Source organism: Macaca mulatta, chromosome 19 (assembly GCF_049350105.2).
Source record: "Macaca mulatta isolate MMU2019108-1 chromosome 19, T2T-MMU8v2.0, whole genome shotgun sequence".
NCBI classification, from domain to species: Eukaryota; Metazoa; Chordata; class Mammalia; order Primates; family Cercopithecidae; genus Macaca; species Macaca mulatta.
The window spans coordinates 60,905,956-60,933,571 of record NC_133424.1 but is presented as its reverse complement, the minus strand read 5'-3'; the positions used below and the strand labels follow the sequence as shown (position 1 = coordinate 60,933,571).

The window sequence follows — 27,616 nt, the reverse complement described above, 5'->3', positions numbered from 1 at the left end:
CCAAGGCGGGCGGATTACGAGTTCAGGAGATCGAGACCATCCTGGTTAACTCGGTGAAACCCCGTCTCTACTAAAAAAATACAAAAAATTAGCCAGGCGTGGCGGCGGGCGCCTATAGTCCCAGCTACTCAGGAGGCTGAGGCAGGAGAATGGCGTGAACCCAAAAGGCAGAGCTTGCAGTGAGCTGAGATTGCTCCATGGCACTTCAGCCTGGGCGACAGAGTGAGACTCTGTCTCAAAAAAAAAAAAAAAAAAAAAGAACGGGTGTTAAATGAGTATGTGAACAGGCCGGACATGGTGGCTCATGCCTGTAATCCCAGCACTTTGGGAGGCTGAGGTGGGCAGATCATCTGAGGTCAGGAGTTTGAAATCAGCCTGGCCAACATGGTGAAACCCCATCTTTACTAAAAATACATAAATTAGTTGGGCATGGTGGCGGGAGTCTGTAAGCCCAGCTACTTGGGAGGCTGAGGCAGGAGAATCGCTTGAACATGGGATGGGGAGGTTACAATGAGCCGAGATCACATCACTGCACTCCAGTCTGGGTGACAGAGCAAGACTCTGTCTCACAAAAAAAAAAAAAAAAAGTAAGTGAACAAAAGCCATTCCTCCACCTAGTGAACACCTACTCATCCTTCAAACCCGACCTGAATGTCTCCTCCTCAAGGAAGCCCTCCCTGACTCCACCAGCCTGCCTCCTCCAGAAATCTACTACCCTGATACCTCCCTCTGTCATGGCACCTTTGCAGGAGGGAGGTCAACTCTCCTTTGTGCATATCACTTTGTCTACAGCCCTACAAGACTCGAGCTCATCTTGGGACTAGAAGTGCGCCCACACAAGTAGAAAGTGGAAGACAACCTTCAGGGCAGGGGACGAAACATAAGCGTCAGGAGGCCTGGAACACTTGGTCAGTGTTCAGAGAACAAATGGACAGCCAGTATCTGAATCCAGGGATTAGGACCAAGTCTGTCCACCTAGAATAGACCCGGAACCATCACGCTTCTGGAACCCGGAGGTGCCAGAAGCCCCTGCCCGGATGTTTGCCCAGCGGATCCCAGTCCTGTGGCCCCAAGCACCTTCTTGGGGTCCATGTTGAACTTCTTCCTGCCCATTGCCATCTTCCGGTTCCGCTGCAAGGTCTTACTGCAGGAGCAGAGAGCAGGGTGGGGGATGGGGGGTCAATGCCTGGGCATTCCTGGCCTCAGTCAACCCCACGCCCCCCAGGTCACCCGCCCCAGCCCTCACCTGCCCTCATTGGCCTCCAGCCCCTCCACCTCGCTCATGGCTTCACTGAGCTCCTCCCGCAGGCGCTGAATCTCCACCAGCAGCTCCTGCTTCCGCCGCCGGATGTTCTCCAGCTCCATCCGCTCCTCCGGAGTCAGGTCTGGGGGTTCTAGGGGTCGGGGTCACGGTTTAAAAGTCAGTGCTGGGGACCATGAGCCTGAATTCCTGCAATCTGGGGGCGGACAGAGCTGGGAGAGGATGCATAAGGGCCTTCCATGTCTGCACAGAAGACTGCGCTGGGGGCCTGGATTCCTCCGTGCAGAGAAGGGCCGGGGCTCTAAACTCTTGAGTCCTGGGGGGAGGAGGGGACTTGGGGCCCGGATTCCAGAGTCTGAAGGAGAAGGGGAATAGGTGCCTGAGCTCTTAGGTGTGAGGGAAGAAAGGGTTGGGGGCCTGAGCTTCTAGGTCCATTACTTGGAAGGGGACTGAGGCCTTGGTTTTCTGACTCCATTACTGGCGAGGTAGCTGGGGACCTGGTTATCCGGACTCCTGGGTCCATGAACAGTCACTACGGCCGCGGGAGCTGATGACAGCTCGGGAGAGTTGGGAAGACGGGGCGGGACATCGAAGGCCCCCGCCCCCCAAGATTTCTCCCCTCCCCGCAACCCGAGCGCCCCTCCCCGGCCCCGGCAGACGCTGGGCTTGCCCGCCCCTCCAGCGGGAATGGTTCCGCCCCGGCCTCGCCTCCACCGCTCCATCCCGCCCCTCCCGCCGCCACCGGAAACAGGATCAGCCCAAACAATGGCCTGGAACGCCCCGCTTTCGGGCCCCGCCGGAAGCCCGTCCAGCGCCCCACAAAAGCGGCGCGACAAGTCTACTACTGGGCCGAAAGCTTCTGGGCTGCGCCCTCCAGGGGGAAACGTTCGCGGCGGAACGTTCAGGAGAAAACGCTCCAGCAGCTCCCAGCCGACCCCGCCCCTCCCCGACCTACCATAGACGCCGTCCTCCATGGCGGCTAGGAAGGCCCGCGGGGAGTCCGGGGCGGTCCCGCCGGTCGGGCCTGGATCCGCGTTGGCCCGCGGGCTCGGGTGAGCCCGCTCAAACGCCCCGGGAGCCACCGCCGCCTCCTCAGCGCCAGACCTCAGCGCTGAAAAGACTCTCCCTTGGTCGCCCAACCGCCCCTTCAGTAGGGACCGCCCCTCTTTTTGACACCGTCCAATCCACAGTGGGCGCTTTAGTCCTCCCCGCCCTCGCCACCAAAGGATCGTCTTCCAGGGCCAACAGTCGTACAAAAAGCTGATGTCGGTATGTCCGGCCAGAGGTAGACGGCCCGCGGGGCCAATCGAAGTGCAGGCAGGGCAGCAGGCCCCGCCTCCGAAACAACAGAAAGCACTTGACAGGCTTGCTCTCCAATGGGAAGCCCCAGAAAGGTGTTGCGCGGAGGCGGACCTACGCGGTACAGACATCTCTGCGCCTGCTCAAAGGCCCTGGACATTTGGAGACTAGGTAAACCGAACCCCGCCTCCAATAATCCGTTGCTAGGGGGCGGTACTTGGTTAATCTTGTTGCCAGGAGGCGGGGCTAGAACTGGCTTGTTTCCGTAAGCCACACCTCCTAGCAGGCCATGCTGGCTTCTGACTGCAGAGGTTGCCATGCAACCGGGAGCAGCCTTCGGCCTCCTTTTTATTTGCTTTTCTTCTCCGTGTATTTCCCCTCTCAGTCCCTTCTTACCTCCAAACCCTTTCCTTACGACCATCTATGCCCTCCCCACCCCCCTCAGCCTCTTCGGAGTCGTGGAGTGGTGAAACGAAAGACTTCTTCGGAAGGTTTTTTCTTTTTCTTTTTTTTTGAGACAGAGTCTTGCTCTGTCGCCCAAGCTGGAGTGCAGTTGCGCGATCTCGGTTCACTGCAACCTCCGCCTCCGGGTTCAAGCGATTCTCCTGCCTCAACCTCCCGAGTAGCTGGGATTACAGGCATGCACCATCACGCCCAGCTAATTTTTGTATTTTTAATGGAGACGGGGTTTCACCATGTTGGCCAGGCTGGTTTCAAATTCCTAACCTAAAGTGATTCACCCACCTTGACCTCCCAAAGTGTTGGGATTACAGGCGTGAGCCTTCGCGCCTGGCCAAGATTTACTCTTTTTTCTAAATGCTATGCTATCTGGTATCGGTCATGGAGAATGGAAGAGGGGAAGATCAAATTTCGTGAAAGCACAGGCTCAGCCTTCCTGGTACCTTCTGCCGCTCAGACTCCTCCCTCATTTCTCCAAACTTCTCCCCTTAGCTTAGCATCCTCCTAAGATTCCTCCCTTCCCCAAGCATCCTCCCGCTAAGACAACTCCCCTTTCCTCAGCGTCCTCCCACCTCTCTGATTCCTTCTCCCATCTCAGAAGCCTTTTCTTCCTCCCTGGCTCCCCTCACGTCCCCCCTTGTCCTCTCATACTATGGCCCTTCTTTTTTTTTTTTTTTTTTTTTTTTTTTTGAGACTGAATTTTGCTCTTTTGCCCAGCCTGGAGTGATCTGGCATGATCTCAGCCCACTGCAACCTCCTCCCCCAAAGGTTCAAGCGATTCTCCTGCCTCAGCCTCCCAAGTAGCTGGGATTACGGGCGCCCACCACTATGCCCGGCTAATTTTTGTATTTTTAGTAAAGACAGGGTTTCGCCATGTTGGCCAGGCTGGTCTCAAACTCCTGACCTCAGGTGATCCACCTGCCTCAGCCTCCCAAAATGCTAGGATTATAGGCTAGCCACCATACCTGGCCAACCTTGCCCTTCTTAAACTCCTCCCTCCTCTGAGGCCCCTTCCCCTTCCCCAGCCTCTAGGTCCCATTATTTGTAAGGGAATGGGATTAAAGGCTTGGCTGGAATGGGGAACCCAGGCACCCCTGTAAAGAGCGAAGCCATAATGGGGGCTGAAGTGGTGTCTGGGCCTCGTCCTCATTTTCTGTCCCTGGGCTGGGCAGGTGGGGACGGATTCGGGGCCAGGACCTGGTTAAGCTGCCGGATTAGACATGGAGGCTTCTAATCCCCTCACTGACCTTTATGAGTGGCCCAGGCCCTGCCCTCCCCAGTGGAAACCCAGGCTGGGCTGCCCTGCTCCCACTCTCCTTCCAAACAAAAGCCCCTCCCTGCCCCTTCACTTCCAACTTAACATCCTTCCCCAACCTTGCATTTCCATTGCCCCCGTCCCTACCTACCCCAGACACCCTGAGCTGAGAAAGCAGCCAGCTAATTAATCCCATCCGGTTATTACATGGGGATTCCGAGGGATAAAGGGAAATGGAGAAGCTGGATGGGGGCATTTGGGTTGATGCAGCACTTGTTAAGGCTGAATGGCAATGACAGTGGCTGCCCTCGGTCCGGAATACAGGGTGGGAACACGTCCTCCTCCCTGTCACTGGCTCCCTCTGCAGCTGGCTCCCAGCCTGCGGGGCACTTAGGTAGATGGCAGCATGGGCAGGGGGCCAGGTCCGAGGACCGAGAAGCACATTCACAGACACACCCTCTAGGGCTCCCAGTTCTTTAATCTGGGGGATGGGTCTCCCCCTAAAACAGTCATTCTCCCACAATGGGAAGAACCCTAGTGTCCAGAGCTACCTTCTCCTCCCCAGATCCGCAAGTTGGGCCAGGGAAGTGACTCTGGCTGTTAGCCACAGCCCACGCCTACCCTTGCCCTGTGATTCAGACACCCGAGTTCAGAGCCAGTCTCCAAGAGTATCTTACATCCCAGCCTCTCCTGGAAGGTCGTATGATCCAGCACTGGGGAGAGAAGGGAAATCCCCAGGACTCAAATGCCCATCCCACTCTCAGTGAAGTGAGGACTCATCCTACTGGAAAGGCCCCTAAATAACTTCAAGTTCCAATATCCCATTTTTACAGATGGGGAAACTGACATGAAGAGGAGTCCAAAGTGTCACAGTAAGTTGAGGCAGTATTGGGATTTAGAGCAAAGCTTCTGGGGTCCTTGAAAAGGACCTCATTCCAATTAGCTAGTGCTCCATCTCTAAGCCTGTTGTAGGGACCAGGGGAAAAAAATAGATATCTGTATTTATATTATATATATATATATGTAATATACATATGTATAACATCTTTAAGAAACAGACACACGGCTGGGCATGGTGGCTTATGCTTGTAATTCCAGCTCTTTGGGAGGCTGAGGCGGGTGGATCATCTGAGGTCGAGAGTTCGAGACCAACCTGGCCAACATGGCGAAACCCCGTCTCTACTAAAAGTACAAAAAGTAGCCGGGCATAGTGGCTCATGCCTGTAATCCCAGTGACTCGGGAGGCTGAGGCAGGAGAATCACTTGAAGCCGGGAGGCGGAGGTTGCAGTGAGCTGAGATCACACCATTGCACTCCGGCCTGGGTGACAGAGCAAGACTCTGTCTCAGAAAAAAAAAAAAAAGAAAAGAAAAGAAAAAAAGAAATAGACACACATCACTAGGTGTAGGGTTCCAGAGCATTCTAGACTCACCAGCCCTGGGCCTCTCCCTTCCCTTGTCCACTAATTAGCCCTGTGCCCTACAGGGCCTCACCTGAACCTTCAACTTCTAGGTCAACCCAGAATTGTTGCTTCTCTTTTTTTTTTTTTTTTTTTTTTGAGACGGAGTCTCGCTGTGTCACCCAGGCTGGAGTGCAGTGGCCGGATCTCAGCTCACTGCAAGCTCTGCCTCCCGGGTTTTTACGCCATTCTCCTGCCTCAGCCTCCCGAGTAGCCGGGACTACAGGCGCCCGCCACCTCGCCCGGCTAGTTTTTTTTTTGTATTTTTTAGTAGAGACGGGGTTTCACCGTGTTAGCCAGGATGGTCTCGAACTCCTGACCTCGTGATCCGCCCGTCTCGGCCTCCCAAAGTGCTGGGATTACAGGCTTGAGCCACCGCGCCCGGCCGAATTGTTGCTTCTCAAGTCCTGAGTCCACCTCCTGGCACTGCTAAGAAGTCCACCTGGAGGTGATGAGAACTTACAGGCTTTGGTAATGGACAACTCTGGATGCCTGGAGCCTTCATTCCTTTTGGCATTACAGAACCACAAGAAGTCATCTAGAATCATCGAGATTCTCAACTCCATTGGCCAAGCTGGAACTAGCAAAATCTCAGACATCTAGAATTGCCACTGCTTCCTTGACTCTGTGATCAGTCTAGAGCCACAGAATCCTGATTCCCTTTGGACATTCTAGAATGGCACTTAAAAAAAACCCACCCCGTGGATCCTTTCAAAGCATTGCTTATTCTCTTGGTTGGGTGCTCTACAGCCAGAAGTTGGAGTTATCTAATATCAAGAACTCCTAATCTGTTACTTTAGTCTTTCTAAACCCACAGACTCAACAATGTTTTGTGCATTCTAGAAACACTACTCTTTAGTTTCTGGAGTAGTTCAACTCTCCAGGTCAAACCTGTCCTAGAATCACCAGTGCTTGCCTCTGTGGTCAACCTAGACTCACACAATTTCAACTAATGAGCTTTCTGGAACCACAGATCTTTTTCTTTTTCTTTTTCTTTTTTTTTTGTCTTTGGTCAATCAAGATGATCTTCCATACTTGGGGCATTCCATAACCTTCCCTCCTTAGGTGGTCTAGAACAAATGATTTGCTACTCAGTTGGCTGAGTTGAGAAGCAACACTCCCTTGAAGCTTAGGTAAATCCAGACCTACAAACTCTTGATCTCTGATGCTGTTCAAGAACAGCCAACGTGCTTCCCCAGAGGCAGTCTATACCATTGGTTTCTCACCCTGGTCAACAATCCAGATCCCCCCATATAGAGGGATCTAGAACCACCAGTCTTTTCCTCTTGGGTGATCCAGAACTCTGGTGAGACTCAGGGATCAGGCTCATAAAGGGGTCTCAGGAGACAGCACAGAAGCAGAGAAATTAAAATTAAGGTCCAGTATGTCCATGGTGGGTCACCAGACATGGCAGAACCTTACCACCTAGTCATTTACCCAGCAGGCCTGTTGGTCTTCAGGAACACCTGCCCCCATCCCAGGAGAGAGCCCTATCTCTCCATCTTGCTACCTTGGGGAAGGGGGCACACATGGGGAAGGCTACATCAGTTTGCATCACAGAGGCAGGGTCAGCGCCAGGGTTGGTGTAAGAACTCGGGGGCTAGCAGCCCCATCTTCTGTCTCCGCCCCATTCCCTTCCTCGGCCTCATCATCCTCATCTTCCTCCTGGCAGCAGCTCAGAGCAAGTTCATTCTCATAACAAAATGCAGTCAGAGAGCCGGGGAAACTTGATTTGAGGCTGTGGGAAGCCTGCTCTGCCCGTTCATCCAGCTCCTTAGCACTGCAGACCGGCGTCCCTGGGACCTCGTAAGTGCGGTGGAAGTGGCGATAGTCGACCTCATACTGGGAGCCACGCTGGAAGAGAACTGGCTCAAAACGATGGCCCCAGAGAAGTTCACCAGGGAGGTAGGACGAGCGACACTGTGTGGTCATGGCTGTGGCCTCAACCATCCCCTCGAGAATGACCACCAGCTCGAAGTCAGCCCTGGCCAGCTCGGCACGTCCTAGCTCATACAGAGGACTGGCAGAGTCGATCTCATGGACGATGGTGATAGGGGACACGAGGAAGATACGATCGGTGCCTCCATCAAAGCCCACATCTACATCCTGGTGGTCGAGCGGGATGTACTCACCCTCTGGGGTCACACGGGGCTGCAGGGGGAGGCGAGGAGCCAAAGACAGAGAGCAGGGAGCACAGAGATGGGCAGAGACAGAGGGAGTGAGAGAGAGGAAGAGATTCAGTGAAAGAAGGAGGTAAAGACCACAGGAGTGAAGGAGAGGGTGAGAACACGGATCCAGAGATGGGGCCGGCAACCCAGAGAGATGCAGGGGAGGACACCCAGTGAGGAAGCCAGAGATCCAGGATGGGAGGAGGGGGGACAGAGACCCAGAGATGAAGAGAGAGGAAAGAGACTCAGGGTTTGGGGATAGAAAATGGGAAGAGGGGTGTGGCGGGGGAAGAGAAGGAGGAGAGAAGAACAGAGTGATATTGACAGACAGACACAGAAATCAGCAAGACAGAGATGAAATCGAAGCGACAACGGAAAATAAGAATGACATCCAGCAGAGAATTGGAGAAGGAAGGGGAGAGGAAAATGTCTTTTAGTATGTGGCCAGAGAAAGATAAACCAGATGACAAGAAGGGAGAGTTAGGACAACACAGGTCCAACATTCTGTACCCACCACTGCCTCAGGCTTATCCCTGGGCTCTCCCCTGAGCTATCCAAGCTGCCAGGGCAACTGCAAACCCTTCCATGTCATTCTGTGTGAGCAAGCTTTGTGGGGGTGTGGGTATTTCCCCCCCACCTACCCGCTGGTTCCATAGCCACCTCCCAGGCCAAGTCACTGCCCCACAGACTTTTGCAAGAGCCAGTGTCCCTCCGATTCATGAATCCTGGCATCTCAAGGCGTCAGGCAGGAGATAGAAGTGGGAGGTGGGCACCTATCCTCCTCTTGTAACTGTCTCTGGGAGCCCCAAGTAGAGGAATCCCAGAGGCGGCTGGGAGTTGCAGCTCCCACCACCCCTGATCCTCTCCAAGTCCAGCCTCAGCCCAGAGTTCTAAAGTCACTTTACTTGGGCAATGGCAGCTGCTGGCCCAGAGTTTCTTGGGAACGGAGATGTTTGAGCAATTTGACCACAATTCTAGGAACACTAAGGACCCTTCCTCAGGGCACGGGAGGGAGCCATTACCCCAGGGGCCAATGGGAGGTGCAGTTTCGTTTCGTTGCCACCTCCCACCCTGCTCTCAGAGGGCAGGAGGCTGGTGGGACACGATGGGCCATTGAGTTGGGGAATGAATTCCCCCACAGATGCTGCAGGACCCCACACCTAGAGGCCTGGAGAACTGTGCTCCACAGTGATGAACTGCACCCGTTCCAGGGCCTGCTTCTCCCGGGAGCCTCAAGTCACAGGCCCCCGTCTGTGCCACAGGGTCCAGTGGGAATTGTACACCCGAGTAATAGAACGGTCACGCAGGCCCTCCACCACCACCCCGCAAAGCTGCATCTGAGGCCACCCCATCTTTGGGCAGGTCCCTTGACCCAGAGGCTTCTGGGAATTACGGCCCAGGGCCTTGACAGGCCAGGTGTGGCCCTTTCGGGTCTACCCACAGGCAGCCCATCCTCAAGCCACAGGAAGCTCTGTATGTCCCAAGCCCAGGCCTCCAGGAAGAGCTGGTCACAGACCTCTCTTTTGGGTTTACATCCCCAACTGCCCAGTGACCCATTCGCAAGCCACACACCTGAGAGGCTGCTGGGAGTTGTAGTCCACTCCCCCTCCAGGACCGCATGCCCCTCACCCTCGGGCCTACATCTCCCCCAATCCCCCAGGGCTCGCGGAGGTCCGCACCTGCAGCAGCTGGGCACGCACGTGGGCCTCGACCAGGTGGCTGCGACGCAGGTTGCCAACGCGCCACATGAGGCAGAGGCGGTGGTCGCGCAGCGCCACGACAGCGTTCTCGCTGAAGACCAGCGTCTCGTTGCGCTTCTTGGGTTTGGCCATCTTGGCCATGACAGCACCCACGACGAAGGCGTCGAGCACGCAGCCGGCGATGCACTGCAGCACTACAGCGGCCACAGCGGCCGGGCACTCCTCGGTGACGCTGCGCACGCCGTAGCCGATGGACGTCTGTGTCTCCAGCGCGAAGAGGAAGGCGGCCAGGAAGCTGGCCACGTGTGAGAAGCAGGGCGCAGGCGGTGGCGGGGCGGCCAGGTCGCCGTGCAGCGAGGCTATGAGCCAGAAGGCCAGGCCGAAGAGCAGCCAGGAGGCGAGGAAGGAGCAGGAGAAGAGCAGGCACATCCAGCGCCAGCGCACGTCCACGCACGTGGTGAACAGGTCGCTCAGGTAGCGCGCGCCCTGGCCACCCAGGTTCACGAAGCGCACGTTGCAGTGCCCGTCCTTCTTGACGAAGCGACCGCGGCGCCGGCCCACCGGTGACTGCACCCGCGCCGGCACCCACCCGTTGCGGCACAACCCGGGCCCGGCCTCCTCTTCATCGCCCGCCCGGCTGTCTCCCGAATCCAGGGCGCCGCTGAGGCGGCGTAGGGCCCTGGCCAGGCCCATTGGGCGGAGGGACCCCCTCCACTTGGACTAGTGGGGGGCAGGCGCCCCCAACCTGCCGGGACAAGAAACCGGTAGGAACGTCAGGGGCACCAGGAATAGGTGAGCTCATCGGCCAAGCATGCTCCCCGGTGGTGCTTAGTGACGTCATCTGTCAAATAGGTGGAACTATACTTTTTTTTTTTTTTGTGGGGGGGGGAAGAGTCTCGCTCTGTCGCCCAAGCTGGAGTGCAGTGGCACGATCCTGGCTCACTGCAACTTCCGCGTCCCAAGTTTAAGCGATTCTCCTGTCTCAGCCTCCTGAGTAGCTGGGACTACAGGCGCACATCACCACGCCTGGGTAATTTTTTTTTTTTTTTTTTTTTTTTTTGAGACGTAGTCTTGCTCTGTCGCCAGGCTGCAGTGCAGTGGCGCAGTCTTAGCTCACCGCAACCTCAGCTCCCTGCAACCTCTGCTTCCCGGGTTCAAGTAATTCGCCTGCCTCGGCCTCCTATGTAACTGGGATTACAGGCCCGCGCCACTGCGCCCAGCTAAGTTTTTGTGATTTTTTTGTTGTTGTTGAGACAGAGTCTCCGTCTGTCGCCCAGGCTGGAGTGCAGTGGCCGAATCTCAGCTCACTGCAAGCTCCGCCTCCCGGGTTTACGCCATTCTCCTGCCTCAGCCTCCCAAGTAGCTGGGACTACAGGCGCCCACCACCTCGCCCAGCTAGTTTTTTGTATTTTTTTGGTAGAGACGGGGTTTCACTGTGTTAGCCAGGATGGTCTCGATCTCCTGACCTCGTGATCCGCCCGTCTCGGCCTCCCAAAGTGCTGGGATTACAGGCTTGAGCCACCGCGCCCGGCCATTTTTTTTTTTTTTTTTTTTTTTTTTTGAGACGGAGTCTCGCTCTGTCACCCAGGCTGGAGTGCAGTGGCCGGATCTCAGCTCACTGCAAGCTCCGCCTCCCGGGTTCACGCCATTCTCCTGCCTCAGCCTCCCGAGTAGCTGGGACTACAGGCGCCCGCCACCTCGCCCGGCTAAGTTTTTGTATTTTTAGTAGAGACGGGGTTTCACTGTGTTACCCAGGATGGTCTCTCGATCTCCTGACCTCGTGATCCGCCCGTCTCGGCCTCCCAAAGTGCTGGGATTACAGGCTTGAGCCACCGCGCCCGGCCGCGCCCGGCCAGTTTTTGTAATTTAGTAGAGAAGGGGTTTCACCATGTTGGCTAAGATGGTCTTGATCTCCTGACCTCGTCATTCGTCCGCTTCGGACTCCCAAAGTGCTGGGATTACAAGCATGAGCCACCGCGCCCGGCCAGCCACCTCTTTTTAGAAATGTTTTATTAATTTAATTTTTGTTTTATAGAGACAGGGGCCTCACTATGTTGCTCAGGCTGGTTTCGACCTCCTGGCCTCAAGCGATCTTCCCTCCTCAACCTCCCAAAGTGCTGGGATTACAGGCCTGAGCCACCCCACCTGGCCCATACTCCCCTTCCAAGTTGGAAGATGCAGCATAAACAGCAACGATACTATAGAAGATACTTGTATAACAACAACAGAAAATACTGTAACAATAATGATTTTTTAACAGGTGCCACAATAATTACAGCATGCATTTATACAGTGCTAAATCTATGTACTGTTCATAATTTGTGTTCTATCAATTATACTGTTTATACAGTTTGGAGGTTGTTGTAAGCACTTTACATGAATTTACATATTTGAGCCTCAGAGCAAGCCTATGAGGCAGACATCATTATCCCCATTTTCTAGATGAGGAAACTGAAGCACAGAAAGTTTAAGTAACTTCCCCAAGACCACAGCTAAGTAAACTGGGATTTAAACGCTAGCCATCCAGCTCCAGAGTCCATGCTCCTAACTGTAAGGTGTAACTGGTTCTCAGCATGTAGAGATGCCTCAGGGCTCTGAGGTTGACTGTGGTTGAAAAACAGGCTCGCAAAGTAACAAAAGGAAAAAATTACATCAATTGAATTGCATCAGAACTAAATAACTTTTTTTTTTGAGACGGACTCTCACTTTGTCACCCAGACTGGAGTGCAGTAGCGCGATCTTGGCTCGCTGCAATCTCTGTCTCCTGGGTTCTCCTGCCTCAGCCTCCCGATTACAGGCACGCACCACCACGCCTGGCTAATTTTTGTATTTTTAGTAGAGATGGGGTTTCACCATGTTGGCCAGGCTGGTCTTGAACTCCTGACCTCAAGTGATCCTCCCACCTTGGCTTTCTAAAGTACTGGGATTACAGGTGTGAGCCACTGCACCTGGCCAGAACTAAAAAACTTTTGTGCTCCCAAAGACACTGTCAAGAAAGTGAAGAGAGGCCAGGTGAGGTGGTACACACCTGTATCCTAGCGCTTTGAGAGGCTGAGGCAGGAGGATCACTTGAGCCCAGGAGTTCATGACCAGCCTGGACAACATAGCAAGGGGCCTGCTCTACAAAAAATTAAAAATTAGCCAGATGTGGTAATGCAAACCTGTAGTCCTAGTTACTTGGAAGGCTGAGGTGGGAGGATGGCTTAAACCCGGGAGTTGGAGGCTGCAGTGAGCTATGATTGCACCACTGCACTCCAGCCTGGGCGACAGAGCGAGACTGTGTCTCAAAAAAATTTTTTAAGAAAGGGAAAAGACAACCCACGAATGGGAGAAGATACTGTAGTTGCAAATCATATACCTGATGAGGAACTTGTATCTAGCCTATATAAAGAGCCCTTGCAACTCAATAATGAAAAGATAAATAACCACCCCCCGCCAACCTTTTTTTGTTTCAGACAGAGTCTCAGTCGCCCAGGCTGGAGTGCAGCGGTGCAATCTCAGCTCCCTGCAACCTCTGCCTCCCGGGTTCAAGAGATTCTCTTGCCTCAGCCTCCTGAGTATCTGGAATTACAGCTCACGCCACCATCCCAACTAATTTTTGTATTTTTAGTAGAGACAGGGTTTCACCATGTTGGCTGGTGCCCAGCCCAAATAACCCAATTTAAAAGTGGGCAAAGGGGGCCAGGCGCAGCAGCTCGCGCCTGTAATCCTAGCACTTTGGGAGGCCGAGGAAGCTGGATCACTTGAGCTCAGGAGTTTGAGACCAGCCTGGCCAACATGGCAAAATCCCATCTCTATTAAAAATCCAAAAATTAGCCGGGCCTGGTGGTGCACATCTGTAGTCCCAGCTACTCCGGAGGCTGAGGCACAAAAAAAGTGGGCAAAGGATCTGTATAGACATTTCTCCAAAGAAGGCATACAAATGGCTAATAAACATATGAAAAGATGCTCAACATCATCAGCCATCAGAGAAATGCAAATCAAAACCACAGAGGAATACCATTTTGCACCCACTCAGAATGGCTGTAATAAAAAAAACAAGTGTTGGCAAGAATGTGGAGAAATTGGCACCCTCATACACTGCTGGGGGGAATGAAAACTTGCAGCTGCTGTAGGAAGCAGTCTGGCAGTTACTTAAATGGTTAAACATAGAATTACCACATCACCCAGCAATTCCACTCATACTTATGTACCCAAGAGAAATGAAAACAGATGCAAAAACTTGTACACAAATGTTCACAGCAGCATTACTCATAATAGCCAAAAGGTGGAAACCCAAGTATCAACCAACTAATGAATAAATAAAATGTGGCATATTCATCCAATGAATAGTATTTTACAATAAAGACAAATGAAGTATTGATAGATGCAACAACATGGATAAACCATGAAAACATTATGCTGTCCGGGGGCGGTGGCTGGCACCTGTAATCCCAGGACTTTGGGAGGCCAAGGTGGGCAGATCACTTGAGGTCAGGAGTTTGAGACCAGCCTCGGCAACATGGTGAAACCCCGTATCCACTAAAAATACAAAAATTAGCCGGGTGTGGTGATTATAGGCACATGCCCCTGTAATGCCAGCTACTCGGGAGGCTGAGGCAGGAGAATCACTTGAACCTGGGAGACAGAGGTTGCAGTGAGCCAAGATCACGCAACTGTACTCCAGCTTGGGCGACAAAGCAAGATTCCGTTTCAAAAAAAAAAAAAAAAAATTAATTGTGATGGCTGCACAATTGTGAATATATGAAAAGCCACTGAATTATACCCTGTAATGAGTGTATGATATGTGAATTAGATTTCAATGAAGCTATTATAAAATAAATGAAATGGGCTCATGCCTGACCCTCTGATCTTTGGCAACTCCTTCTGAGTCTCAGTTTCCTCAATTCTAAGGTGGGGAAATTGGGACTTCTTAAAAGACCAGGAAAGGCCTTCTTATCATACGGATAAGGGCCCAATCTTGGCTTAGTTGCTCACCCACCATGTCCCCTGGGATCTCTGGCTTCCTTTTCCAGAGACTCAGTTTGCTCAGCCATATTACTAAGTGTGTGACTGACGACAGGCCACATCCTTTCCTGAGCCTCAGCTCTCTCATCTGTGAAAGGCAGGAGGTCTGGGGGAGCTAGGCATGGTGGCTCCCAACCTGTGATCCCAGCACTTTGGGAGGCCAAGGTGGGCAGACCACTTGAGGTCAGGACTTCGAGACCAGCCTGGCCAGTATGGTGAAACCCCGTCTCCACTAAAAATACAAAAATTAGCCGGGCGTGGTGGCGCATGCCTATAATCCCAGCTACTCAGGAGGCTGAGGTGGGAGAATCACTTGAACTCAGGAGGTGGAGGTTGCAGTGAGCTGAGATTGCACCAGTGCACTCCAGCTTGGGCAACAAAGCAAAACTTCATCTCAAAAAAAAAAAATAATAATTGTGATGGCTGCACAATTGTGAATATACTAAAAGCCATTGAACTGTACACCGTAATGAGTGTATGATATGCAATGTGAATTAGATTTCAATGAAGCTATTGTAAAATAAATGAAATGGGCTCATGCCTGACCCTCTGATCTTTGGCAACTCCTTCTGAGTCTCGGTTTCCTCAATTCTAAGGTGGGGAAATTGGGACTTCTTAAAAGACCAGGAAGGGCCTTCTGGGTAAGGGCCCGATCCTGGCTTAGTTGCTCACCTACCATGTCCCCTGGGATCCCTGGCTTCCTTTTCCAGAGACTCAGTTTGCTCAGCCATTTACTAGGTGTGTGACTGACAACAGGTCACATCCTTTCCTGAGCCTCAGCTCTCCCATCTGTGAAAGGCAGGAGGCCTGGGGGAGCTGGGCATGGTGGCTCCCACCTGTGATCCCAGCACTTTGGGAGGCCAAGGTGGGAAGATTGTTTGAAACCGGGAGTCTGAAACCAGCTTGGGGAACACAGCAAGACCCTATCTTAGAAACAAAAATTATCCAGCCATGGTGATGCAGCTACTCTGAAGGCTGAGGTAGGGGATCACTTGAACCCAGAGTTCAAGGCTGCAGTGAGCTATGATGGTACCACTGCACTGCAGCCTGGGCAACAGAGTGAGACCCCATCTCTTTAAAAAAAAAAACAGAGGGCAGATGCAGTGCCTCACACCTGTAATCCTAGTACTTTGGGAGTCCAACTCAGGAGGAACGCGTGAGGCCAGGGGTTTGAGAACCAGCCTGGGGAAGACAGCGAAACCCTGTCTCTAAAAAATAAATAAATAGGCCGGGCGCGGTGGCTCAAGCCTGTAATCCCAGCACTTTGGGAGGCCAAGGCGGGTGGATCACGAGGTCAGGAGATCGAGACTATCCTGGCTAACATGGTGAAACCCCGTCTCTACTAAAAATACAAAAAAAAAAAAAAAACTAGCCGGGCGTGGTGGCGGGCGCCTGTAGTTCCAGCTACTTGGGAGGCTGAGGCGGGAGAATGGCGTGAACCCGGGAGGCGGAGCTTGCAGTGAGCCGAGATCACGCCACTGCACTCCAGCCTGGGAGACACAGCGAGACTCCGTCTCAAAAAAAAAAAATAAAAAATAAAATAAATAAATAAATAATAAAAAATAAACGAAGCAAAGAAATGGAGGGAATGGCAGCAGTCTGTCAGGGTGGAGGAAAGGAAAAGGCTAGGCATGGACCTGCACCCCTCATCGCCCTCAGGGTTCACTGCAAGGTTACCAAACGCTTGGCCCTGTGCTGGGAACTTCCCAGGAACTGGCTGGATCAGTACAAACCATACCAGGGGTTAAATAATGTGTGCTGGAACCTGGGGATCCTCAGGGGTTCCTTGGCAGGGCCTGGCACACTCCATTTGGAAAGAAGACCATGAGACAACGTCAAGTTTGGCACCAACTGGGTCTCCCAAAGCCCTGCACCTGCTTCCCACAACCACCGGGGCAGCCCTGCCATTCGCTGGGGTTCATTAGGCCCACTTGACAGAGGCAAAGCTGAGGCTGAGGTGAGAGGGGACCAGCCTGGCTGTGTCCGGCGCCCACAATGTACCCCAACCTTGACTCTGTCTCACTCTTGACAACCCTGCATGTTAGAGACTGTTCTCCCAAAAAGGGGAAATAGGCTTGTTGCTCAAGGGGGCAGTCTGGAGGGCAACATCAGGATGCAGCGTCTACACCTGCAGCCCTCCCCAGCCTGGGGATCCCCAGCCTACACTGGCTCCACCCTCGGGAACCACCCCCGTGGGCTGGGGAGGAGATGAGCACTGACACTGACCCGTGCTCCCCAGTCCCCAGCCTGGACCTCTCACCCCGACTTGCCCATCTCTCACCAAAGCCCTTTGATGAAGGGACGTGGCTTTCCACAGAAAAGCCAGCTGAGGCTCAGGTTAGTCCCTTGTCACAGGTCTCTCAGCCAGTGGGGAGAGGAGTGGCAAAACCTAGCCTCCCACCCAGGCCTCCTGGGAGCCACTGCCAAACCACTGTCTTCCCAAGTGCACTCTGGTTTCAAACACACCTAGTACAGGCGAGGCCTCGCAGTGAGCTCCCGACATGCCCGCAGCCCCCACTGGACTCTCAGACCCCACTGCTCACCTTGGCCGCTCAGGATGCCGGGAGGTGAAGATCATCACCCCCTTTCACAGCTGGGGAACAGGCTCAGGGAACGCCACGAGCTGGCCAGGTCCCCGCAGTGCCAGGGAGAATGCCCGTTGGGTCCTAAGCCTTTCTTTCCTTCCCAGAGCTCTGCCCTTGAAATCCTCCAGTCCCACCTCAGCCCCGTGAGGCAGACCCACGTCTACTTCCCAAAGCCGACGGGGACCTTCACCAGGGGGCTGTCTGTGGCCAACATGGCCCAGCTCCCAGGCTGGCTGTGACTCAGGCTCGGGGCACCCCCCTCCCCTGGCAAAAGCAGGGCGGGAGGGAAAGGGATCCTCCACCTGACCTGCAAGAGCAGCTTAATGTTTCCATATAAAGGACATACAGGGCTTAAGGTGCTTCAACTTCGTGTCAAAGTCACTGTCTAATCTGAGGCCAAGAAGCCCCACCCCCAGGCCCCACCCTTACCCACCCAAATAAACACTCACTCTTCCAAAACCAGGGGTGTTCCCCGCCGCTCCCCACCTACCAGTGGGGGCTGGATGGCAGGTTGGAAAGCAGAGACTGCAGAAAGACAAGGACATGCAGAGATGGGAAGGAGGAGGGGTGTTGAGAGGGTGCAGGGACCAAGCAGGACAGGGACCCAGAAGCAAAGGGACAGAGACCCAGAGGGAAAGGGACAGAGACATTGACAGGACAGAGACTCTGAGACAGAGGGGGGCAGAGACCCAGAGAGAGGGGGGGACAGGGACCTAGATGGAGGGAGACAGAGGAGACAGAGGTAGACGAGGCAATTGGGAAAATGAAAAAGAGAAATGTTTTAAGAAACGGCGACATGGGGAGATGAAATTGTGAAGACACAGAGAGGCAGAGAGGTGGGGGAGACAGAGATGCGGGGGAAAGAGAGAGAGAGAGACAGAGACAGAGAGAGACAGAGAGAGAGAGAGACAGAGAGAGACAGAGAGAGACAGAGAGAGACAGAGAGAGAGAGAGACAGAGAGAGAGAGAGACAGAGAGACAGAGAGAGGCTTTGTTTGAAAGGATGGAAGCCAGTGAGAAAATGCATAACATGGGGATGGGGTGAGAGGTGGAGGCACTGAACCTGGGGGTAGATTCTCCTGGCGCTGAGCCTGTCGCTGATGGAAAGACAGGACCTCCTTGAGGGGGCCATGCTGAGGACAGGGATGCTGGGGGAGAGGTGGATGGGGACGATGCAGCAGAGCAGGAGGGGATGGCTCAGCGGGGCCTTGCGTGGAGGCACGTACCTGGTGGGGCGGCCCACCCCCATGCCCTCCGCTGGGGGCTCCTTGGTTAGGGCTGAGGGGAAGCCTCTGTGGGTGCCAAGGGGCTGTAGTCTGTCCTTGGTCCCAGGGGCCGTGTGACAGGCACCCGACCTCGGAGTCCACAGACGGATCAGAGGCTGGATGGAGGGGGGCCGGGGGTGGGGCCAGCTGAGAGCCGCAGAGGGGGAGCCAGGGAGGCCGGCCAGGCAGAGCGGCTGGGCCACAGCCCAGGCAGGCTGGACAGGAGACAGCGGCAGAGGAGACAGCAACTGGGGGGGCAGGGAAACTGACAGTGGGGGACACGAGACTCTGAAAGACGGGGACACAAAGAAAGAAACGTGATAAAGGGGAGAAAGACTGAAGGAGAAATGGGCGTTCCTGAGTCCCCTGAGATGAAGCCTTCATCAGCTGGTGGGGGGCAGGGGTAAGGCCCCTGTCACAGCCCGAGTGAGTTCCAGATGAACGGACACTTAGAGAAGGTAGAACGTGGCAGCACCCAGTGGGCGGAGGGAGGGTTGCACTGGACTCCCAGTGGCCTCCCCTAGTCTAGCGGCCTGGGGGCAGCGGGCACCAAATTCCTCCCCACCCCCAAACTCCCCCCAGTTTCCTCACAGGGCTGTGGCCAAAGGACCAGAGTCTCACATGCACCTCAGGCCTCTTCCTGGTCCTTTATTGCTGCTCAGGAGCCCTGACCTTCCTCCCGACACAGCACCAGCCTCTAGGTCAGGGAGGAGGGGAGGGGGTCGCATGTAGCCCCCACACAGGGAAATCCTGGTCAAACCCAGCTGGCAGGAAGACAAGGGGCAGAAGCCAATTGTGTTGGAAGAACCCACACCTCAAATTCGATGCAGCCATTGTATATCCCCCGAGTTCCCTGCTGGGAACCAGCAGTCAAAACGGGGCCCTGAGCCGGACGCGGTGGCTCACGCCTGTAATCCCAGCACTCTGGGAGGCCGGGGCGGGCAGATCACTTGAGATCAAGAGTCTGAGACCAGCCTGGCCAACATGGTGAAACCCCATCTCTACTAAAAATAGAAAAATGAACAGGGTGTGGTGGCGTGTGCCTGTAATCCCAGCTACCCGGGAGACTGAGTCAAGAGAATCACTTGAACCCAGGAGGCAGAGCTTGCAGTCAGCCGAGATCGTGTCACTGCACTCCAGCCTGGGCGACAGACCAAGACTCCGTCTCAAACAAACAAAACACTGGGTTCTGGGGCACAGGTCAAATGGGTGACAGCTGACAGGAAGGAATCCATCGACACACAGGCCCCACCAGGCCACACAAGTCTCTGGGTGGGCGTGGTCTCACAGAGCCCTGGTTAAACCAAGTTCTTTGGTGAGAGGAGTCACTGGGTCAGACCCAGGCCTTCTAGAGAACAACACACCAAACAGAATCCACCACGGCAGCCCAGAGGCTGGCCAGTCCCAGTCAACAGACCTGAATGAACCCCTTCCGGGGGGCCCAGTTCGACTTCAGTTTCCAAGCAGGAAGCAAAAGCAGGGCCAGTGGGACGCCTCAGACGCTGATAGTGCGGAAGACGGTGAAGCCCGACAGCGCCGTGCTGACCAGGAGCCCCGGGCACTGCGGGTGCCAGTGTAGCTCCTTCAGCTCAGTCTCGCCCTGGTGCACGAACAGCAGCTGCTGCGGGAGGTCGGCCAGTCCGGGATCAGCCTCCACGTCGCCTGCCTCAGGGTCCCGCTCCACTGCCAGGTCCCACTGTGTGATCTGGTGGTCTGCACCCGAGGCTGCAAAGACCCCGCTGTCCTGGGGGTGCCACTCAACGGAGGTCACGGGGGCCACGTGCTGCTTGAAGGTGGCCACTGGGGAGCCAGACTAGAAGGACAGGATGGGAGTGGTGGGCTCTGAATGCCTCAGCCTGACTCCTCAGGGGGACCCAGGCAGAACCCCCAACCCCTCTCGAGCCTCAGGGTTCAGCCAGGGCCCCACCTCTTAAGCCCTCACAAGCCCACAGTCCAGAAAAGGGACACAGGGTAATTCTGGCTGCTAAGAAGGCTGACCAGCCCAGGGGTTGCTGGGAATTGGGATTGACTTGCAGAGAAGCCCCTCCCAGCTCAGGTCACAGCTGCTCTTCCCTCTGCCTGCCTGTTTCCTTCTCTGTAAAAGGACGGCATGGGCCAGGCGTGGTGGTTCACGCCTGTAATCCCAGTACTTTGGGAGGCTGAGGTGGGTGGATCACCTGAGGTCAGGAGTTGGAGACCAGCCTGGCCAACGTAGTGAAACCCCGTCTCTACTAAAAATACAAAATTAGCCGGGCGTGATGGTGCACGCCTATAATCCCAGCTACTCGGGAGGCTGAGGCAGGAGAATGGCTTGAACCCAGGAGGGGGAGGTTGTGGTGAGCCCAGATCGCGCCACTGCACTCCAGCCTAGGCAATAAGAGCAAAACTCTGTCTCAAAAAAAAAAAAAAAAAAAAAGGAGGGCATGGCTCTCCCAGAGCTCTCCTGGCAGATTCTACAAAGGCCTGAAAGGAGGCAGAAGCACAATCCCCGGAAGCCGACCCAGAGAAAGACTAAGAATGACAGCACTTTCACTACAGCAAAGGCCCCGCTCAACTGGCGTCTCTCTCATTAGGAGAAGCAGCTCTGAAGTTCCCATGGTCAACAAGCTGGGCCCTGTGTGACCTGGTGGGCCTGGGAGGCTGGAATCCATCTCCAGCCTCTTCCCCAGGGCTGATGCTATAGAAATGATCAAACTGGGCCGGGCGCGGTGGCTCAAGCCTGTAATCCCAGCACTTTGGGAGGCCGAGACGGGCGGATCACGAGGTCAGGAGATTGAGACCATCCTGGCTAACACGGTGAAACCCTGTCTCTACTAAAAAAATACAAAAAAACTAGCCGGGTGAGGTGGCGGGCGCCTGTAGTCCCAGCTACTCGGGAGGCTGAGGCAGGAGAATGGCGTGAACCCGGGAGGCGGAGCTTGCAGTGAGCTGAGATCCGGCCACAGCACTCCAGCCTGGGTGACAGAGCGAGACTCCATCTCAAAAAAAAAAAAAAAAAAAAAAAAAAAAAGAAATGATCAAACTGGAGGGGAAAAAGGATGACATCATGGCAGCCCAGGAAGGCAGAGCCACACAAAGCTGTGGCTTTGTCCAGAGGGATGCCAGACACTGCAACTCCTCCTGCGCAGGGACCCTCCCAGCTCCACAGTGTCAACCCCTAGCTTGGCTGTCATGTCACAGCGGCTCCTGTCCTTTCTGTGCCTCAGTCCTCTCCTACAACGAGCAGGCTGGGCCCCGATTCTCAGTTGCATCTATAAATCTACCACTCTCTGAAGCTCTCAGCACTGGCTGTACAGACGGCTGTACTTCTGCCCACAGGCAGGTGAGAGTTCTGGTCTCTGCAGTCCTAGCCCCTCCATTTCTTGTCAGCTGTTCCCCTGGTGGAGTGAGTGACTCCAAGAGTGGAGACGCACCACCCTTCCTCTTGTTGAGCCTGTTTCCTCCTCTGTACCCTGAAGAGGCGGGTGTCTAGTTCTAAGGGCTCTCCAGCTCTGTTGAATAAAACCAGTCAAGGAGGGAGGATCCTACAAATCCCAGGGCTGCTGGGAGCAAGTTTCTATAGACCCCAGGGGCAGGCTGGGAAAATACCTTGAACTGCCGAAGGTCCCAGATCTTGAGGGCCCCGTCGTCCCCGCCACTGAGCAGGAAGGGCTCCCGGCGGCTCCAGCTGATGACATTGACGTCCCCATCATGGGCGGTGGCCGTGGTGAGCATGCAGGCCTTGCTGGGGGCTGCCCGGATGTCCCAGATGCGGATGGAGGCGTCAGCTGAGCAGGAGGCGAACACCTGGGGGAGGCGGAGCCTGAGCGGTCCCAATGCCCGGCAGCGGTGGGCTACTCTCTCTTCCACCGTCCCTCTTACTAGCACTTGGCCTGGAAACTAAGTCTCCGTCAGGCTCCCAGCCCTCTTTTCCCTCAGACCTAGGAGTCTAGGTCCCTGGCACGAACTCCATCAGAACTAGACGACCAGACCCCCGCCCACCCTCACCGTGTTCTCGGTCGGTGACCACTGCAGGTCCTCCACAGAGCGCGTGTGGCCCACGAATGGCCGCTGGTCCACATGCCAGGAGCCGCCGTCCGTAGGTGTCCAGAGGTGGATGTTCTTTTGACAGTCACCGGTCAGCAGGCGACCTGGGGAAGGAAGTCAGGAAATGACGTCGCCCCACCTGGCCGCAGCTCGCCCCCTCCCTGGAGTCTAAGCGCCCCGCCCCTTGCTGCGGAGCCTGCTCGCCCCACCTCCCGGGGAATCCTCAACACCCCAGGGACTCACCGGGCACCCGGGGGGACCAGTCAAGGGCAAAGCCCTCGCCCATGTGCCCAGCAAAGGAGAAGATGGGCTTCATTTGGGCCTGCTCGTCCCGGAGGAAGGCCGCCAGGGCCTGGGGGTCCTCCACCACCTGCAGAAGCCGCCGCAGCGCAAACACCTCCACGTGGCCCTTCTCTGACCACACCCCAGCCACGGGCTCCTCACCCAGCCATGACACCTGCAGAAGAGCCGGGGGAGGAAGGGTGATGTGAAATGAGCGGAGAGGAGGATTGGGGCACTGACCACAAGCTCCCCATATCCCAGAGAACCATAAGCGTGGTTCCTCAGATCTCCGAGGCCTGGAACTACAGCTCCTAGAAACCTCTGTGGGAAGAAAATCATAACCTGCAAAAACCAGCATGGTAACCGGGACAGTTCTCCACAGCGGGGCGGGAGTGGGCGGAAGGGGGAGTTGAGGTGGGAGGATAGAGCCCCAAGATGCCTGGGAGCTGAGGCTGCAATTCCTGCCAGTCCTTGGGAGGGTGTCCAGGCTCCTGGTCTTGGTAACCCTCTAAATGCTGGAAGGCCACAAGGCTCAGTCCTTGGATCTCCTTGCGTCTGTGTTCACCAGGAGACCCAGTCCAGCCACAAGATTTCTAGTACCCCTAGCCCTGACATCTCTCCTGGGCTCCAGACTCCTACTGCACTGACCGTTCAAACTTTTTTGTTTTGAGACAGGGTCCAGCTCTGCTGCCCAGGATGGAGTGCAGTGATGCCATCACAGCTCACTGCAGCCTCAACCTCCTGGGCTCAAGTGATCCTCCCACCTCAGTCTCCCAGGTAGTTGGGACTATGGGTGAGCACCACCACATCTGGCTTTAAAAATTTATTTTTTTGTAGGCCGGGCACGGTGGCTCACACCTGTAATCCCAGCACTTTGGGAGGCTGACGCAGGCGGATCATGAGGTCAGGAGTTCGAGACCATCCTGGTTAACACTGTGAAACCCCATCTCTACTAAAAATGCAAAAAATTAGCCAGACGTGGTGGCAGGCGCCTGTAGTCTCAGCTACTCTGGAGGCTGAGGCAGGAGAATGCCGTGAACCCAGGAGGCAGAGTTTGCAGTAAGCTGAGATCGCGCCACAGCACTCCAGCCTGGGTGACAGAGCGAGACTCTGTCTCATTTAAAAAAAAAAAAAAAAAAAAAAAAATTTATTTGCAGAGACAGGCTCTCACTTTATCACCCAGGCTGGTCTGGAACTCCTGGTCTCAAGTCATCCTTCTGCACTGGCTTCCCAAAGTGCTGGGATTACAGGTGTGAGCCACTATGCCAGCTTGAGCATTCAAACTTAACCAATGCCAAGCTCCTAATCGCCACCTGCAACTGCTCCCTCTCCACCTCAGGCCCAAAACTACAGGACTCATTCTTGTCTTGTCCCTTCTTCCTCATGCCCAGCACCTACGCTGGCTACACTAAAAATGCTCACTTCCAGGGCTGGGCGCAATGGTTCACGCCTGTAATCCCAGCACTTTGGGAGGCCGAGGAGGGCGGATCACCTGAGGTCAGGAGTTCAAGACCAGCCTGGCCAGCATGGTGAAACCCCATCTCTACTAAAAATGCAAAAGTTAGCCAGGCGTGCTGGTGGGTGGCTGTAATCCCAGCTACTTAGGAGGCCGAGGCAGGAGAATCGCTTGAACCCAGGAGTCAGAGGTTGTAGTAAGCCAAGATTGCGCCATTGCACTCCAGCCTGGGCGACAAAAGTGAGATTCCGTCTCAAAAAAAAAAAAAAAAACAAAAAAAAACCCCTCACTTCCAACCCCCTTCTCATGATCTCTATTGCTGTCACACTACTACTGATGTCATCCTTGCCCTGAATACTATAAGTCTTCCCACAGGATTCTTTCCTCCTACCCTTGCCTCTCTGCAATTGATATTTAAAACAGCAGCCAAAGGGATCACTTTAAAACAAAAGCCAGACCCTGTCTTTCCTCTGCCCGGAACCCTCCAATGTCTCCCAGTTAAAAGCTGGCGTACTTAAAGTGGCCAACAAGGCTCTGAACAATGTCTTCTCTGTGCCCGCCCCCCAAATTGTGTCACTGTCCCTCCTTGTTCATTCTGCTCCAGACAGACTGGACTCCCCACCTTCGCTTGAAACTCTTCAAACATGCCAAGCTCACCCCAGAGCCTTTGAACTTGTGTTTTCCTTGCCTGCAAATTCTTGTCCAGGGTTCACTGCCCCACTACCTGTGAATATCTACTCAAATGGCATTTTATGACTGAATACTTCCTCACCACACTGTTTAAAAATAGCAACCCACTCCTGGAGCACCCTAACCCTCTTCCCCTGCTTCCTTTGAATTTTTTCCAGGATAGTTAACACCTTTGGACATGGTACACATTTACTTAGTTTCATCTCGTTCCCTTCCCCGACTAGTGTGTAAGTTCATGGAGCCGCAGACCTTTTGCTTGCTGCTAAATCCTCTGCATCTAGAACAGTACTGAAACATAGCAAAAATAATTTCATGGAAACAGACAGTCCCAGCTATAAGTCAAGTACTGCTCTAAGTGCTCTTCACATACCATATCATTCTATTTACAAGTCTACCTGATCAGAAGATATTTTAGCTTTGAAGCAAAAAAACAAATAAACAGGCTGGGCACAGTGCCTCATGCCTGTACTCCTAGCATTTTGGGAGGCCAAGGTGGGCAGATCACTTGAGTTCAGGAGTTCAAGACCGGCCTGGCCAACATGATGAGACTCCGTCTCTACTAAAAATACAAAAAATAGCCGGGCGCGGTGGAGTGCACTTGTGGTCCCAGCTACCTGGGAGGCTGAGGCAGGATAATCACTTGACCCCGGAAGGCAGAGGTTGCAGTGAACCGAGGTCACGCCATTGCACTCCAGCCTGGGCAATGGGAGTGAAACCCTGACTCAAAAACAAAACAAACAGCCACAACCAAAAATAGTTCCTGAATGGTAACAGAAAATACATACCTCCTATTACATACAACCAGGTGCTATTCTAGGCACTATATGTTATTTCATTTGACCTCATGCCAGCCCCATCAGATAAGTTCTGTAACTCACTATGTTACCAAAGAGAAAAGTGAAGAACATAAAACATACCCTGACTTTGGGAGCCTGAGGCATGAGGATCACTTGAGGTCAGGAGTTTGAGACCAGCCTAGCCAACACGGTGAAACCTCTTCTCTACTAAAAATGCAAAAAATTGGCCGGACGCAGTAGCTCACGCCTGTAATCTCAGCACTTTGGGAAGCCAAAGCAGGCGGATCACGAGGTCAGGAGTTCGAGACCAGCCTGACCAACATGGTGAAACCCCGTCTCTACTAAAAATACAAAAATTAGCCAGGCATGGTGGCATGTGCCTGTAATTCCAGCTACTCAGGAGGCTGAAGCAGTAGAATCGCTTGAATCTGGGGGGCGGAGTTTGCAGTGAGCCGAGATCACGCCATTGCCCTCCAGTCTGGGTGACAAAGCAAGACTTCGTCTCAAAAACAAAACCCAAAAAACAAAAAATTATAAGGGTGTGGTGGCGGGCGCCTGTAGTCCCAGCTACTTGGGAGGCCAAGGCAGGAGAATCGCTCGAACCTGGGAAAAAGAGGTTGCAGTGAGTCAAGATCACACCACCCCACTCCAGCCTGGGCAACAGAGAGACACTCCATCTCAAAAAAAAAAGGCCGGGCACGGTAGCTCAAGCCTGTAATCCCAGCACTTTGGGAGGCCGAGGCGGGCGGATCACCTGAGGCCAGGAGTTCAAGACCATCCTGGCCAACATGGCCAAACACTGTCTCTACTAAAAATGCAAAAATTAACCAGGTGTGGTGGCGTGTGCCTGTAATCCCAGCTACTCGGGAGGCGGAGGTTGCAGTGAGCCGAGATTGTGCCACTGCACTCCAGCCTGGGTGACAGAGCAAGAGTCGGTCTCAAAAACGAAAAAAAACAAAAAAAAGGACATGAGGATGTGTTGGGAGTTAGGGACACAGGGGTCGGGTCAGGTGTGTTTCAGAGTACACAGAGCAGGTTCCTGGGACCACACCTACCCGAACTCGGTTGATGCCACCATAGTGGGGCAACATGGCCAGCTCCAGCTGAGGCTTCCGCTCTTCCTCATCCTCTTCATCTTCCTCTTCCTCTTCTTCATCACTGCCCTCTGAGGGTGGGGGCTTCGTCCCATGCAGATTGTGCATACGAAGAATCATCAGTCTGGGGGAAATTGTGGGGTGAGTTACGCACTAGATGCCACGATTCTTAGGAAGGAGAGAGGCTGGCAACCCAGACTCCTGGGTCTGCGAGAGGCAGAAACTGGAAGCCCTAACTGCTGGGTCTTGAGGAAGGGGCTGGAAACTGAGCCTCCTGGTCCTGGAAACGCCTCGGGTTTTACCTGTTGCTCTGGGCGCTCTCAGCCTGGGTCCCAGCACACAAGTAAAGTGTAAGAGGAAGCTCTGTCCTGTTGTCTCCCAGGTGATCCCGGACTATGTCAAAGCTGAGACAGGGGGCGCCTGGGGATGGAAGGAGGGGTTTACGAGTTAAGACGGGACAGTGAGAGCTCAGTCCCCGTCTCCCTCATGGATCAACCGCCTCCGGTGTGAAATCCTCTCTTGGACCCCAGCCTTCTCGTCCCGAGCACCTCTCAGGTTAAAGGCTGGGGGTTAGCCACCTCAGGACCCTGGAGTCCGGACTCAGCCCTACCAGTCTGCGCTCGGTGGTAGAGCACGTAGGCCTCCTCGTCCATGACCAGTTCCTCTCCTTCGCGTAGCGGCGGTCCCCGGCCGGGCAGGTAGACCTGGGCCGGGCCCTCGGGACTCGTGTCGCCAGACTCGGCTTCCATAGGTTCCCCGGTTTCACACGTGTGCCGCCGACCCTTGCGCGCCGCCATCTTCGAACCTTCTCACT

General features: G+C 54.4%; 3 protein-coding genes and 1 long non-coding RNA gene across 11 annotated transcripts in view; 1 reads left to right on the top strand and 3 right to left on the bottom strand.

Moving 5' to 3' along the window:
• The window catches only part of CYTH2 (cytohesin 2), a 10,283-nt gene extending 7,798 nt beyond the window's left edge, over nucleotides 1-2,485 (bottom strand). For 3 of the 4 annotated variants that reach the window (XR_013408720.1, XM_077976631.1, XM_015124390.3), the window contains exons 1-3: nucleotides 2,217-2,374; nucleotides 1,247-1,394; nucleotides 1,078-1,144 (exon numbers count right to left, since the gene is read on the bottom strand). Coding sequence is in view for 3 of the 4 variants with exons in the window: in XM_077976631.1 (XP_077832757.1) it covers nucleotides 1,078-1,144; nucleotides 1,247-1,394; nucleotides 2,217-2,235 (234 nt within the window). In the remaining variant the exon portion in view is untranslated. 4 annotated transcript variants of the gene reach the window in all.
• Nucleotides 2,002-8,276, top strand: LOC106994812 (uncharacterized). The gene is made up of 2 exons (XR_013410045.1): nucleotides 2,002-2,731; nucleotides 6,098-8,276. It is a non-coding gene; the product is annotated as an uncharacterized LOC106994812 (long non-coding RNA).
• On the bottom strand, nucleotides 6,709-18,649 carry KCNJ14 (potassium inwardly rectifying channel subfamily J member 14). Of its 2 annotated transcripts, XM_077980724.1 has the most exons (3): nucleotides 18,419-18,649; nucleotides 9,580-10,345; nucleotides 6,709-7,883 (listed from the first exon to the last, which is right to left on the bottom strand). In XM_077980724.1, the coding sequence occupies exons 2-3, from the start codon at nucleotides 10,291-10,293 to the stop codon at nucleotides 7,287-7,289; spliced, it is 1,311 nt and encodes a 436-aa protein (XP_077836850.1). In that variant the 5' UTR covers nucleotides 10,294-10,345; nucleotides 18,419-18,649; the 3' UTR covers nucleotides 6,709-7,286. The 2 variants fall into 2 exon arrangements, with proteins under 2 accessions (XP_077836850.1, XP_014979951.1); XM_015124465.3 differs by lacking the exon at nucleotides 18,419-18,649 and having other exon boundaries at nucleotides 9,580-10,501.
• Nucleotides 11,833-27,616, bottom strand: GRWD1 (glutamate rich WD repeat containing 1). 4 transcript variants are annotated; one of them, XR_013409997.1, is made up of 9 exons: nucleotides 27,413-27,616; nucleotides 27,105-27,222; nucleotides 26,764-26,926; nucleotides 22,727-22,940; nucleotides 22,445-22,587; nucleotides 22,046-22,243; nucleotides 19,618-20,270; nucleotides 12,879-13,076; nucleotides 11,833-12,319 (listed from the first exon to the last, which is right to left on the bottom strand). XR_013409997.1 is itself a non-coding variant. In XM_001113650.5 (7 exons), the coding sequence occupies exons 1-7, from the start codon at nucleotides 27,597-27,599 to the stop codon at nucleotides 19,953-19,955; spliced, it is 1,341 nt and encodes a 446-aa protein (XP_001113650.2). In that variant the 5' UTR covers nucleotides 27,600-27,616; the 3' UTR covers nucleotides 19,080-19,952. The 4 variants fall into 4 exon arrangements, 1 of the variants encoding a protein (XP_001113650.2); XR_013409996.1 differs by lacking the exon at nucleotides 12,879-13,076; XR_013409998.1 differs by lacking the exon at nucleotides 12,879-13,076 and having other exon boundaries at nucleotides 11,833-12,305.